The sequence below is a fragment of the Carcharodon carcharias genome, chromosome 3 (assembly GCF_017639515.1).
Source record: "Carcharodon carcharias isolate sCarCar2 chromosome 3, sCarCar2.pri, whole genome shotgun sequence".
Taxonomy (NCBI): Eukaryota; Metazoa; Chordata; class Chondrichthyes; order Lamniformes; family Lamnidae; genus Carcharodon; species Carcharodon carcharias.
In genome coordinates, this window is record NC_054469.1 from 231728037 (window position 1) to 231743651 (window position 15615).

The 15615-nt window shown below is 47.1% G+C and overlaps 1 protein-coding gene across 1 annotated transcript in view; it reads left to right on the forward strand.

The window, feature by feature from the left end:
• pxdc1b (PX domain containing 1b) overlaps positions 1-14943 on the forward strand; it is a 79762-nt gene extending 64819 nt beyond the window's left edge. The window contains exon 5 of the mRNA XM_041183199.1: positions 13840-14943. Within this exon, the coding sequence (XP_041039133.1) occupies positions 13840-13954 (115 nt within the window). The 3' untranslated portion in view covers positions 13955-14943. The remainder of the gene's footprint in view (positions 1-13839) is intronic.
• Positions 14944-15615: the final 672 nt, after the last annotated feature.

Sequence of the window (15615 nt, forward strand, 5' to 3'; positions counted from 1 at the left end):
GCCAAGGACAGACATGTGGGCAAGAGAGCAGGGTGGAGTGTTAAAATGGCAAGTGACAGGGAGGTCTGGGTCATGCTTGTGGACAAACCAAAGGTATTCTGCAAAGCGGTCCCCCAGTCTGTTTTTGATCTCCCAGATGTAGAGGAAACCATATTGGGAGCAGTGAATGATGGAGGAGTGGACCAGGGTGTCCCACAGGGAACAGTCCCTACAGAATGCTGACAGGGGGCTGAATGGAAGATGTGTTTGGTGGTGGCATCATGCTGGAGTTGGTGGAAATGGCGGAGGATGATCCTTTGAATGCAGAGGCTGGTGGGGTGATAAGTGAGGACAAGGGGGCCCCTATCATGTTTCTGGGAGGGAGGGGCAGGTGTGAGGGCAGAGGCGCAGGAGATGGGTCAGACATGGTTGAGGGCCCCAGCATTTTCTGTTTTTATTTCGGATTTCCAGAATCCGCAGTATTTTGCTTTTATCTTAGTGTTTAACTCACTGCCGCATTTCTACTTCTCTTTGGCTCTGAAGAAGAGTCATATGGACTCTTACAGGATTGGGCGCGCACCTGACCCAATCAGGTGTAAAACTGCGTGAGTTGATGTCGAGTGAGTGTCACCGCGCACTCGCATGATATTTCACTCAGCAGGCACGTGTAAAAGCCGGAAGTGATCCCGCCGACAATTGAGTGGGCAGCTAAGCCCATTAACGGAGCAATTGTCTCCGATTTTTTGTGGCCCGTCTAACCTTGCAGTTGGTGGACAGACAAGTCGGCCAGACACTCTTTGCACTTTTCTTCCAACCTTATCCAAGGGTAAGGATGAAATCTCCATTATGAAATAAAATGAAATACCTGTGGACAGCATTTTTATGAGGTACGCTTTCAGGTGATTGTGATGCATGGACATTGTTTGCAGCTTTTTACACCTTTATTTCATTATTTGAAGGTCTGCAGCTCCCTGAGGCAGCTGTCTGCGTTCAGGGAGCTCTCTCACAGCGCACACCCACAATGACACCATCGCCCACCCTCAGCCACCCCCATCCCAGCACGTGTTTCACGCTGGCTGGTTGTTAATTGGATGGTTGTTAATTGTCTTGTTGTTAATTGGCTGGTTGTTAATTGGCTGGCCAGCATAAAGGGGTCAGCAGTCTACTTCCTGGCTACTTCCAAGCCTTCCAATCGTGTGCACCCACCAAGGGTAAAGTTCAGGCCGTTAACTCTGTTTCTCTCACCACAGAGGCTGCCAGACCTGCTGAGTTTTTCCAGCACTTCTTTTTATTTCACATTTCCAGCATCCACAGTATTTTGCTTTTATATTTATTACCGCGTTATATTGTTGTATCGTTGTTTTATGCTTCAGTGCACGGTGTTTTCTGATTCACACACTTGTAGTTAGGCATTCTATCATCCAGAAAACTCTGAAATCCAGAAATGTCTTGGTCCCAAGCATTCTAGACTGGAGAGGTTACAGGGTATTATAATACACATACCAGCTAGTGAGAAACATCATGGCTGCCCCACTAAACTCAGTTATGAATGAGTCCCACTATTGCTTCTTCATAAAAAAGCAAAAAGGACTTGCATTGGCATAGAAACAGAAAATGCTGGAAAAACTCAGCAGGTCTGGCAGCATCAGTGGAGAGAGAAACAGAGTTAACGTTTCAAGTCCATTTGACGTCTTCAGAGCATTGATATAACTCCTTCCATGACTTCAAGACATCCTTAAGTGCTTTAAAACTAAGAAATCATTTTTAAAGTGTAGTCATTGTTATAATGTAAGAAATATGGCAGCCAATCTGCTAATCAGATGCTCAGCCAATCTGAGATGGGTCATAATAAGAGGGAAAGCCTCCCTGTTTGATCGCATTAACACCTGAGTCAGAAGGTTGTGGGTTCAAGTATCACTTCAGAGACATGACCAAGTCTAATACTTCAGCATAGTGCTGAGCTTTGCTGCACTGCTACCACCTTTCAGATAAGACCCCAAACTGAATCTGCCCTTTCAGTAGACATAAAAGATTCCACGACACTATTGAAAGAAGAACTAGGAAGTTCTCCCTCAATCAACATCACAAAAACCGGTAATTGGCACGTTATTACTTTGTTGTTTGTAGGGCCTTACCATCTCTTTATACAATTTCCTTTCGGAATAGACATGCTGGTTAGTACAGGGATCAAACCTATGACCTTGACATTATTAGCACCACACTCTAACCATCTGGGCTAAACAGCCACTGCTGTCTCTCTAGAAATCTTTTGAGTCAAAACCAAATAAACTAAATTAACAAATTGGGGACAAATTAAAAGGCAGCCCCTTAAAGAGAAACTGCAAAAAAGCTGTCTCAGTATAAATGCTCGAGGAAAACTCCAGTTACTGTCCACCACCTGCATACAATTAAACACCATTAATATATAATTAACACTTTACACTTAACTATCTCACCTAGCAGATTTAATAGCCAAGCATCAGCTATCACTGCAAACAACTAAGCAGCATATAAAAGACAGAGCACAGCCAGCCCACTTCTAAATGCTCGACTTTGCTAAATAAAAACCATTAGTTTGGGTCATTTTGTACAGCAGTTTTTTTTTTAAAGGTATTTGTTATAATCAGACTGAGGTGTGCTGCAGAATCAACGTATACAGTAGAATTTATGTTATTGTTTATTGTGAGGGGAATTGAATTTAAAAGTAAGGAGGTTATGCTTCAGTCGTACAGAGCACTGGTGAGACCACATCTGGAATACTGTGTACAGTTTAGGTCTCTTTATTTACGGAAGGATGTAAATGTGTTAGAAGTAGTTCAGAGAAGGCTTACTAGACTAATACCAGGAATGGCTGGGTTGTCTTATGAGGAAAGGTTGGACAGACTAGGATTGTATCCGCTGGAGTTTAGAAGAGTAAGAGGTGACTTGATTGAAACATTTAAGATCCTGAACGGTCTTGACAGGGTGGATGTGGAGAGAATGTTTCCTCTTGTGGGAGAATCTAGAACTCGGGGTCACTGTTTAAAAATAAGGGGTCAGCCATTTAGCACAGAGATAAAGGAAATTTTTTTTCTCTCAGAGAGCCATGAATCTTTGGAACTCTCTTCCTCAGAAGCAGAGTCTTTGACTATTTTTAAGGCAGAGGTAGATAGATTCTTGATAAACAAAGGGGTGAAAGGTTATTAGGGCTAGGCAGGAGGTTACACTCAGATCAGCCATGATCCTATTCAATGGCGGAGCAGGATCAAGGGGCCGAGTGACCTGCTCCTCCTAATTTATGTTTGTAATTTCATTGGACTTGCCAGAGAAATTGGGCTTGAAATGCAACAGAATTCTCAAGGTTAGTGAAAACGCCCCAACGACGCCTTAAGCTGGGAAACCCCTCGCTGCTGCTTCCTCTTTGCAGCTGTTACTTCACCAGAAGTGCAGTCCTGTTTGACAGATGTAAAAGGGGTTTCACCCACACCTCTGGAGGACTGGGAGCAGCTGTGAGGAATGGTGCAGCCTTCATTTCTCAACTGACAATTGAAGGATGGGCTGGGCACTGGAGAGCTGCTGGCATAAGAGAAGCAGCAGCGCAGTATGAGCCTGGACCTTGCAAGAGGAAAGGAACATGAGAAAATGACACTTGCAAGTGGTTAGGCAAGTGTCAATGGCCCTCCAATGTCTTGCCTACAAGGCCAGCTGTCATGAATAGGTCTTAACAGCGGGTATCAGTTAGCTATCAGATTGACTGGGGTTTTACAGCTGAACTCCATCCTGTCATTAATTGACATGTACACTGTTATTGATTTCAAGGGAGACCTTTAACTTGAAAAAAAAATTGAATTCCAAGTTATTACCTGAAAGAACTATGCCACAAGATTTCATGTTTTAAACAAAAAAAAACTTTTACTAAATAAGAATTAAACAAAACAAGTACTACTAACTTAACACTGTATTTCGTAAACCCTTATTATTTAAACCTGCAAATCTCAATGGGTCATCCCCTGTTCTATTTTTATTTCTATCCAAGAGTTCCCCTATACTTTCCAGGATCTTGAGCATTCCTCCATTTCTTTAAGACCAAACAAAGGTGTGTCACAGCTCTCAGGAATTCACTTTGATTCTCCTCAGTTTCCCAGTCTGGCACTTAGACTTCCAGAGCTCTCTCTCCCTGTGAAAATTCCACTTCAACACTCTTCCACTAGCTTTACCAAGCAGAACTGGCAATTTTAATTCCTCATGAATTTGGACTTTTCATTCCGAGCATGGGCCCTCCTTGCAATTTCTGCCTAGTGACTCCAACTCAGGAACATGGCCTCTACACTCCTGGTTCTGGTGGCCAGAAGATACCGAACTGCCTTCTCATAGTCTTCCAAGCTGACAAACCATTTCTGTGAGAGAACACAGAGGTACAGCCAAAACAAAAGACTGCCTCTCTACAACCTATTCCCACAGTTATGTAGCACACCTAGGATGTCCCAGATAGAGATTTCAATTAGTTGGTTTAGCTTTCCAAACTTATCTTATGATCTGAAAAGTATATGGAGACTTTTAGGTCCATTGCTTTTCAGATCTTTCTTTGACCTGTGGAATTACATGAAACTTCTCTAAGGGCAATTCTCCTCAGACTTACTGGGGAGAATATTTGGCTCAGCGAGCTGAGGTCTAAAATGATGCAGGGTGACATTGGGCATGTGTCCCGACATCACTGCGCATCATTTAGATTTTCAGTTCAGCTGAATGCCCACCGAACTGTCGAAGTCCTAGTAAGACCATTTAACTACCAATTACAATAATTAACGGAGCTGCCCATCCAACCTTAAGGTTTGCGGGGGGGGTGGTGTTTGGGGGGGGTGGGGTTTGGGGGGCCGGGGGGGGCGCAGGCAAAGAGCCCAGGCGGCCTTCGCATTTTTCATGGAACCTCATCCACGGGCGGAATGAGGTTTCATGAATGATTTTAAATTTTCTCAAAAATTTTTATTGAAATTAATGTGACAGTTTCACATGAGGGGACATGTCATAAAAATTTTTCAACACTTTACTCAACTGTTAAAACTTAAAACTAACTTTCGCTTGCAGGGTGCACTCCTGACTCAGGGAACACCCCACCGCACAGGGAGCGCGCAGAGCTTCCGGGTTGTGCATCACACTGGGCGGGCCTTGATTGGCCCACCCACGTCCACACCCACCCTCACACAACCCCCCTGACGGGGGGGATATTCCTACCCCCTGTCTTCAGTTCGCCAGCTAAATGGGCCCACCTGCCATTTTATGGCTCCCACCCTTCTAACTCTGACCTTGTGAGGACACATGGAAGGATCTTGGATGTGGAAATATCCTGGGGGCATCTGGCAACTTCTGAATTCTAGAATTTCAATTACCTTACATTTACAAGCTTAATTTCCCCCAGGACTAAAATATTCCAAGAGCATATCAATCATGAAATTAGACATTTTCACAACATACGCAGAGAGGGACTGAGACAAATTCCACAGCCATTCTGAGTGAGAGCATGGTTTTCAGCAGAAATCGAAGCTAAGATCTTCCTGATCTATGAGTAAGCTATCTATTGGACAAACTGACTGAACCATTATTGACGGGCTGCCTTGCAAAGGAGGGTAGGGGTAATGAGTACTTGTCCTGTGTTTGCTGTAACAAAACACAGTTGAAGTTAACAGGTTAAGTGGAAGAAGAAGCCAGTGATATTCTACTGTCAGATGGGGCAGAATTTTCCTGTTAGTGTGTGTGGGGTGGGCCCCACGTGCTGATGTGTAAAATGATGCGCGGTGACATCGGGCGAGGGTCCCAATGTTACAGTGCGCCATGGCAATATTTCATTGGGCGGACACATGATCTCCAGTCCACGCCCGCCATTCATTAACGGGACACTTCAGGCACTTGCGTCATCAATTTGACGGCCATTTCCCGGGGCCCGTGTGGTCTTCAGGTCATCGCACAAGGGCAATGAGGAGACGTTTAGGATACATTTGTACAAACCTCATCCACGGGCAGGATAAGAGGGGTGAGTGGGATCGCGAATTTGGAAAGTTACTGATACTTGCCTGTGTGAGCAGAAATACTTCAAGACTCATATCAGCTGCTCGGACTCGACTCACAACCTTCAAGTCATCACTTTACAGTGAAAATTTTTGGGGCCTGCAGGTTTCAGGAAGCCTTCCCTTAGCCTGGGAATGGGAGCTGAACTGTCCACTGGAGGCAGCTCCTCTGAGGAGGAAGGGAGGGCCAGAGGGGGAGGAGGCCAGGAGTGCACATTCAGCCTCCAGGGGAGCTACCTTTGGGGGGACAGGCGCAGGCACAAGGAGCACAGGGCCAAGAGTAGTCCAAGGCGGAAGGGGCCACAGAAGACGCCACTATCCTGCTGTCAGGGTATACAGGTGGCAAAGCAGCTACCTCAATATGTCTGAGGTGCAGTGCTGAAGGAAGCTCCGTCTCTCAAGGGAGACAGTCAACTATATCTGTCAGATGATAGGGCCCGAGGTCTCCGCTAACTGTGTGGATGGACACCCCATGTCAGTGGCTCTGAAGATCTTTGCGGTGTCTCCCAATCAGCTGTGCACACTTGTGTCAAGCAGGTCACAGACGCTCTGTTCAGACGGGCATTGACCTTCATCCACTACCACTGGGACCAGGCCAGCCAGACACAGCGAGCCAGAGGCTTCGCAGCCATTGCTGGCTTCCCCCACGTCCAGGGTGCTATAGACTGTACACATGTGGCCATCAAGGTGCCAGCGGGTGACCCCGGTGCCTTCGTCAACAGGAAGGGTTTCCACTCCATGAACGTGCAGATAGTGTGTGATCACAGGATGCTGATTCTACAAGTCTGTGCAAGGTACCCAGGCAGCTCCCACGACACCTACATCCTCAGACATTCCCAGGTGCCGGGGCTCTTCAGTGCTCCAGCCCGGCTGGATGGATGGCTGCTGGGTACAAGGGCTATCCCCTCAGAAGGTGGCTCATGATGCCTCTCCAGCATCCAACATCAGAAGCTGAGCAGTGGTACAATAGGAGCCACACCTTCATAAGGGCTGTGGTGGGGAGAACCATCGGTCTTCTCAAGATGAGCTTCTGATGCCTGGACCACTCAGGGGGCGCACTCTAGTACCCCCCAGATTGTGTGTCAGCGATAGCGGTTGCATGCTGCTCTCTCCACAATCTTGTGCTGGAAAGGGGAGAAGCAGGGGACAATGAAGATATCGATGTATTGGATGCAGCTGCACATGATGAGTCCAGCAGTGAGTCCAAGGATGAGCATGCACAGGGAAATGCTGAGGGGGTGGACACTGACCCGGACATAATCCAGGAAGGCAGGAGACACCCAGGAGGCTTTAATCCAACGAACCTTCAAATAGCACACCACAGATGGACTGCCAGGACAAGCCTGAGCTGCAGGCTCGATGCTCGACACCTGAGTGCAAAATCTGCCTGGACAGGAACATTAACTAAGGGCCTTGTTAATAAAGCTCAATGTAGCATAACCCATTCATAACATTACTGGTAACCATCCACCTGCAGAGGAAAGGAGTCACCCTCAGCCATGGTCACATGTCTAAATTTAATGATATAACAAAATGAATTTAAGGAAACAAAATGACAAAGGTGTTAAACACCATGCCAACTAATCATGACCTCACTGTGGGCCAACACAAAAGTACCAGTGAGAAACCCGTGATGTGCCTAAGGTACCTTATGTTTATGTTTCTGGGTGCTGTGTCTTGGTGCTGCCCCCTCGCTGGGAGGGGTATCTGAGACAGCTGCTGACTCTGCTGTCCTGTTGGCATCAATGACCTTGGTGGTCGTCCTCTGGCCCGTGGAGCCTGTGCTGGGCCCACCTGGGAGGGAGCTGCCTGTTCCACAGCTCTCATCTCCCCAGTCGTTGCAGCCTCACCGGATGCTATGGTCACTGGGGGAGGGGCGGAGGAGCTGCTGCCCTCATCTGGAGTGCGCTGAGAGGTGCCCACAGAGATAACAAGCAGCTGCTGCTCCGATGTGAGGTCACTTCAGACCTTCCTGCTCACCGTGGAAGGATGGGCAACGAGCTGGGAAAGTTGATGCCCAGACCATCTCCCACACTGGCACTGACCAGCTGAGGTCAATGCCGATGCGAGGGCTTGCTGCTCAGAGCACATCCTCAGGAAGCCCTGATGGGTCTCCTGGAGGAGCCTCTCCATGAGGGTCGCCACTCTCTCCATGGAGGACGCATGGCTCTCAGACATGAGGCTCATTGCTTCGGCGATCGCCCGCGTAGACTCCTCCACCACGGACACCAAGCCAAGCATATCCTCGTGTATCTCCCCCAGATCCTCCCGCACAGCCTGCTGGACTTCCAGCGTTTGCTGCCTCACAGACGACTCCAGAGGCCCATCATCAGCCACCGACTGAGCATGTGCGGGTCCCCTGGAGTCCTCAGACTGCTGGCACCATGGACACTCTCTGTCCCCAGCAGCTCCTCCAGCGACTGTGAAGTGCCCTCACCACTGTGCCCCAGGACACTAGCCGATGTTCTAATTCCCATCGAGGTGCCAGTATCTGCGCTGGTGCCTGCCTGGCAGAGATGGTGTGATGCTGGTGAGTCAGAGACTTCAGGACCCTCAGGTGTGAGAGGGGGCCCCTGTGCCTCCTCCTCCTGGCCCTGCTCCACTGATGCTGAAAGGAAGAACAAGGACATTTGATTAGTTAACGTGGAGACAATGTCAATGTGTATCCCTGTCCCCTGGATCATTATGCACTCATCCTTCCATAAGCAATGGTCAAGCCATGTTGCAAACTTCAATCACTGAACATTCAGCACTGCCATGGCTGCTGGGAGAACAATGGTGACCTGACTGCTGGGCAAACAGACCTGCCCGTGTCACCCCAGCCTCACCGACACCAGTGGACCTGGGCGCATGGAGCCTTTCCAGATCCAGGGCCTCCTGCTCGAAGCAGCTAACGATGGCCAACTGTGCCAGCCCTCCACCAGTCCTCACCCGCTCGGCGGCGTTATGAGCATTCTTCTCCTGAAAAGGAGAGAAGGGCATTGATTAGTGTTACTTGTACCTGGAATCTCTTCGCTGCCGTCCCACTCCAGCCAGAGTGAGACATTGCAGGGCTCCAGTGCCTCCTCACCCCGCAGCTGCTGCCGAACACTCACATAAAGGTACCAGGTCTGTCCCCCCCCAACCCTGCTTGGCCAAATGCTGCCTACATCACATTAGGCACCACACGGTCCAACCTTGCAAAGCAAGGAGGCGCAAGCACGTGGAGCGCAGAGGGCAGCAGATGGATCGGTGCTAACACCACCTTGAGGTTCCCCTCCCAGCATCTCATCACCCTGACTTTGACATGTCCTGGAGTTCCAGCTCTGCGCCCAGGTGCAGCTCCTCCAGGTTGCCCCAGAACAGTAATATGTGGGACTCAGTGTAACACCTGCTGCGGGGGCAGAACCCATCTCTTCACCACCCTCTCAGGCTGACCTCAGCATGGGCAATACCTGCTGGCCCACCAAGCGATGGCTCATGCAGTCACCCCCCCCTGCTCTACCCTCTTGCCTGGCCTGCTCACCAGCAGTGCTCTGGGGACTCCTTCTGCTGGCCATGATTCCCAGCCTTTGCAAGACTGCAGGAACTTTTTACAACAGGCCATGGGTCACCATTGGTCATAGCAGGTCCCACTGCCACCCGCCCACTCCCGCTGTTCTCAGGAGCCACGATTCACGCCTGCGGAAAATGGCATTGCGGGCAGTGATCAGGTCTGCACCCGCTCCCACACTGATAGGCAGAAAATTCTGCCCATGGACTGCCAGCTCACCCAACTTTATCAATCCTGGCAATATGTCACACAAACACTGGTGAGAATAAGCGAATCTGTTCAATGCATCTGCTCAGCCCCTGGAACCAGGCCAAATGCCAGGATGAAATGACAGCGGAGACAGAAGCCCCAATTGTCCTCTTCCCCCTTGCCCATTTTTGGGCATTATTCCAGCAGGCACTAGTGGGTAAAAGGGGCACGTGACACTCCCCACGTTGTGCTGCCTCATTTAAATATACCCGATTTTTGCTTCGGCCCCCACTTATTCACTGTCACTTTGCAGTCAATGTGGAAACATTTAAGAGAAGCAATAATGTCTGTAATGGTGGGCTTGGCACTCTTTGGGTGAGACATTATATCGGGGCCCTGTCTGCTTGTTCTGGTGGGTCACCTAGATGTTAAACATCCCGCTGCACTATGCTAAGAAGAATAAGGAACTCTTCCAATGTTTGGCCAATATGTTTTCCTCAACCAGCTCACTAAAAATCTAGCCAACGGATTATTACTGCCCAGGGATGTTACTATCTGTAAAAACAGCAGTGACTTCACTTTAGAGTAAGTCATTGTGTGTGCAACATGTTCAACAGTGAGGTGCTATATGAATGCAAATTCTGAATCTTTTCATTAAACCGGGGCCCCCATGGCAGTAACTTCCATTCCACTTTGTGCCTTTTAGGCCTCCTTACCTAAGGAAGGGTATACTTAACTTAGAGGGGGTACAACATAGGTTTAGTGAGCTGATTCCTGGGATGAAGGATTGCCCTAAGTGCTTATATTCTCTGGGGTTTAGGGGAATGAGAAGTGGTCTCATCAAAACATAAAATTCTTAAGGGGCTTGATAGTGTACATGCTGGGAGGATGTTTCCCCTGGCTGGGGAATCTAGAACATGGGCTCACAATCTCAGAATGAGGGGTCAGCCATTTAGGACTGAGATGAGGAGAAATGCCTTCACTCGATGGGTTGTGAATCTTTAGGATTTTCTATTCCAGGGATGTGTGGATGCTCAGTCTTTGAGTATATTCAAGACTGAGGATGATAGAATTTTGGGCACTAGGGGAATTAAAGGACATAGGGATTGGACTAGAAGGTGGAATTGAGGGAAAAGATTAGCCATAATCTTATTGAATGGTGGAGTACACTTAAGGGGTTGAATGGACAACTCCTGCTCCTATGTCTTATGCTGCTTCATTTCAAAGCTACCTCCAAGAGACTGGCTTCCTCTTTTGTGCCAAATATTTATTTTTCCCTCAAAAACTCTTAACTTCAACAAAGATCAAGTCCATTCAAATCTATGTTATTGCTGCTAGATCTTCTCAGTTTTCCTCTAGCACTCCTCAACTGAGTATAACAAAATAATCTGGTTGTCTGATGGGTAGTCCCTCCCTCATGCCTAGGCTCCAGCCTCTCCTCCTAGCAACCTTTCTTCTCTTCCTTTATTGCTGCTCACCAGTGCCTCTCTTTTTTCCTTCCAGCAGCTGTCAGTACACTAATCTGCACAAACTTCCATTTACTTATATTCCCATTGTCTAAACTCAAGACATATTGGCAACTGGTCCACGAAGGCATCTCTCTCCATTAGAGAGCGACAAGAGGTCATATAGCTTGAGGGGCACCACTTCACATCGAGTGTGGGGGGAAGACAAGGAGGCAGGCATGCGTGAAATCCACAGCCAATATGGGGCTCAAACCTGCACCATTGGCATCATTCTGCAGTACCCTCGTGCCACCGAGCTAACCAACTCCCAACAGCAACGTTTAATCACGCTTCTCCAGAACCTCAAATCTCTGGAACTTCTCACCTCCCTCAGTCCTCCCTTCCTTCAACAGATATTAAAGTTCAAGATCAAAGCAATTTAACCACCATGTCTGATTTACTCTCTGTTATTCTTTTGAACCTTGGTGTTGCCTGCGCTATGGTCCTTGACCCTTTGGTTTGTCCACATAATAAACCAAGAATATTTGACTTTGTACGTGAGCAAGTGCAGAGAAAGAGAAATGAGCAGGATGTTTGTATAAGGAACAGCACACATTTATAAGAATTTAAAGGCTTGTTCATACCTGGTGAAGATTGGTAAGGGGAATGAGATACCGGAAACCAGCCAGCACCTTGAACCATGTTCCAACAAGAGTCAATGTTTTCAGGAGTGTGGTAAAGAAACTATGATAAAACAGAATGAATTTAAGTATTTTCAAAGCAGTCAATTTATATGCTAATATTGGGGAGTGCTACATGTTCCACAAGAGGGCAGTTTTTTGCTTATTTTGCTATTAATATTGTTCAGAGCTTGCAGTGCTTGTTTGGACAATAAATATTCCCCAGACCATGTGGGAATTTTGAGTGGAAAAGTAGTTTTAACTCGTATTGCATTTCTTGGGAAAGAGATATCAGAGTAATATTTATGAGTTAGCGCTAGCTAGCCTGGCAGGGGTGTGATCCTGCAATTCAGCTGCAGACATCGGCACATCCTGCTTGATTTTCTGACCATACCAGAAAGAAAACTGAGCGAGCTACAAACGTGGCAGAAAATGTTTGCTCCGTTTGGCCTGTCGAGAGACTCCCAGGTGCCCCGGACAGTCTGCAGGGATTTGCTGAGATCAGCGACAGATTTGCTGAGATCAGCGACAGATTTGCTGAGATCAGTGACGGATTTGCTGAGATCAGCGATGGATTTGCTGAGATCAGCGACGGATTTGCTGAGATCAGTGACAGATTTGCTGAGATCAGTGACGGATTTGCTGAGATCAGTGACGGATTTGCTGAGATCAGGGACGGATTTGCTGAGATCAGCGATGGATTTGCTGACATGTATTTCTGTCACGTGAAACCTTGGGCTGGATTCTCCTGGTGGGCTTCTGAAACCCACCACCGTGGCTCAAAAGGAGGGAGTGGGTTGGTCAGAAACCTGCACCATGTGGGAAACGGTCACTCGATGTGATTTTCCTCACAACAGCCAATTAATGGCCAGAGGATGGGCTCAATGTACAATTGTGGGTGCTGGGATCCCCACCCCCAAAGCTGGAGGGCCAGTCAGAGACCTTCTGGCTTGAAGGGAGTAGCAGGCCATAAGAGAGAGCGTGCTTCAAAATAGAGAGCTGTTTCTCCAACCTTTTCAAAATTCAGGTAAAAAATGGATTTGGCAGTCATGGTGGGGAGGTTTGGCAGGGGGGTTGGGGGGCTACCCTTCTACAGGATGGTCTCCAGCTGCTGCTGCACCCAGGCAGGCAGACTGGGCCTCTCAGCATGCCTGGAGCATGGATCCCCCTGGTCTGCTTCCAGGAGGTCACCTCCAGGCAGCTGCACTGTCCCCTGCCGCCTGGGGGACCAGGAGCCTGACTGGAAAATCCCAGTCAGCCTCCTGTAATTGGTCTTAAGTGGCTGTAAACAAGCATAATTGGCTACTCGCCACCTTAACTATTGAAGTTGTTTTGAAATCTTGATTAATGGATGGGGTTGCACTGCACAGAATGTTGGAGCTGTAACGCATTGCCCTTGAATGTCGAATGACTCCATCGTCCAACATTCCCCTCCCCCCACCCTCCCAATACGGAGTCATTTCTGATCATGTGACTGTGGGAAGGTGCTGAGTGATGATCAGGCACGTTTCTCGCTGGGGGGTGGGTGAGGGAGGGGACAATTGGCGGAAGGCCTATTACTGAATTGCTGTTGCGCTTGTCTCATAACTTGCAAGACCGAATTAGGGTAATGAAGATCTGAAACATATAGGGGGAGGAGGTAACTTTCAAATAATTCAGAAGAAGAAAGGAACTCATATTTATTTACTCATTTCTCAGAATTGTCCAAAAATGGTTCACACACTATAAATTATTCCAAAGTCCAGTCACTGTCATTATGTGAGTGAAATAATAAAGCCTTTACCAGAAATGAAACAGAATACTCCTTAACATAAAGAAGTACCTTTTGCCTGAGATAACTGTTGTGGTTTGATTGCAACATGTTCCTCAACACAGTCAGGAGGCTCCATTATGTGGTTGATACTAGTGTGGTTTTTATTCTTGTCACAAGCTGCTATACACTGACTCTCAGACTGAAACTTGCTCTCTTGCAGATTTGAAAATGGAAGTGAGTTTCCTGAAGAAGCCGAGAACAATGATCCCAGCGCCTATGTTACAAACTTATCATACTATCAGCTAGTTCCTTTTGAAACAGATATCTTGGAGTGACTCTAGCATGGGACATATTTAAACAGAGGTTCGTTTTTTTTACCCCAAGTCCCATTCTTTCTACCCACTCGTTTCCACAGCCAAGCCTCAACTGGAGCATGACTGTTCACCTTGGACACCTTTCAGCTGGCTGCTCCAATTGATGAAGGGTATTTGAACACAATAACCGTCCTATTTCAGTCTCTCACTTAAATGTTTACAGAAGATGAAACAAGTGACATGCGAACAGCTGCTTTGACAATGAATCCCATGAACTCTGGCTAATTCTCAGGATACCAGAAATCCACATAACCAAGTTAACTATCTCCAAGTGAAGGAGATAGTTCCTTCATTTTCAAAAAAAAAATTAATAATCGGGAAGCAAGTAGTCTTAAAATGGGCCATCTTGAAAAGGCAAGTCAGACCCTATCCTATCAAAGGAGAACTGGTAGAGAATTGTCCTAAGCCACAATACAAACTTTTGTGGATGTGTTTTCCCGTTTGTATCTGGGAAGGATTCTAAGTTAGCAGGCAGGCCTGGAACATCTGCAAGATTGGTTTCCTTTCCTGATGGAAAAGTAAATGAGAAAAAGTAATTATCTCAACTCAAGGGTGACTTCAGCATCTGGATGGATCTCTCATCATGACCTCTGCCATTCTGTCAACACACTCTATTAAAGCTTTTGTTGCAAAGTCAACACAAAAACACCAATCAGTATTCACGCAGGCAGCACCAGCAACTAATAGGAATCAAGGACTGGAGCTATTGATTGTTTTGATAAGGAACCCCGAGCTAAGATGCTGTGTCTGCACCATGCTGCTTCTCCATGGAGTGCACCATCACAGGTTCTATTGTACAAGCGTCTCTTCAACAAATATGTACTAACTTACTATTTTTGGCTTATGTAAATAGTAAATTATTAAAGTCTAGATTGTTTTATACAGTGTATCTTCAAATGTATTTTATCGGAAGCAGTATTAATCAATTAAATGGTATTTTAATCAGTGTAGCAACCGTATGGCTACTATTTATTTCTGAATAATGGGTAAATATTACTGTCAAGGTAACAAAGAGGACAAATGGCAATTATCGTTATTTCTGGATAAATGGTCCAGCTATTTCAGGCGAGGAGCAGATGTGTGCTTAGATGTGAATATCCAAAGGTTGCTGTTCGAGTTAGGCTGTTCCACAGTTAACTTTGTGAAAACAGCATCTTGCCCTTTGCATCTACCTGTTTTCTTGCCAAGTAACTTTCAGTGTTTTAAGGTGATAAGCAAAAGAACAAGAGGCGACATGAAGTGAAAGCTATTTACGCACCGAGTGATGAGGATTTGGAATGCACAGTCCAATGGGAGCGGTGGATATGAATTGAATAGTGACCTTTAAAGGGGAATTGGATAAATATCTGAAGGGGCAAAACTACAGGGACATGGGGAAAGAGTAAGGGAGTGGGACTGAGTGGATTGGATATGGGGAAATAGAGAGGGAGTGGGACAGAGTAGATTGGAAAAGGAGAAAGAGTGAGGGATTTGGACTGAGTGGATTGGAAAAGGGGAAAGAGTGAGGGATTGGGATTGAGTGGATTGGACATGGGGAAAGAGTGAGGGAGTGGGACTGAGTAATTGGATATGGGGAAAGAGCGAGGGAGTGGGACTGAGTGGATTAGATATGGGGAAAGAGT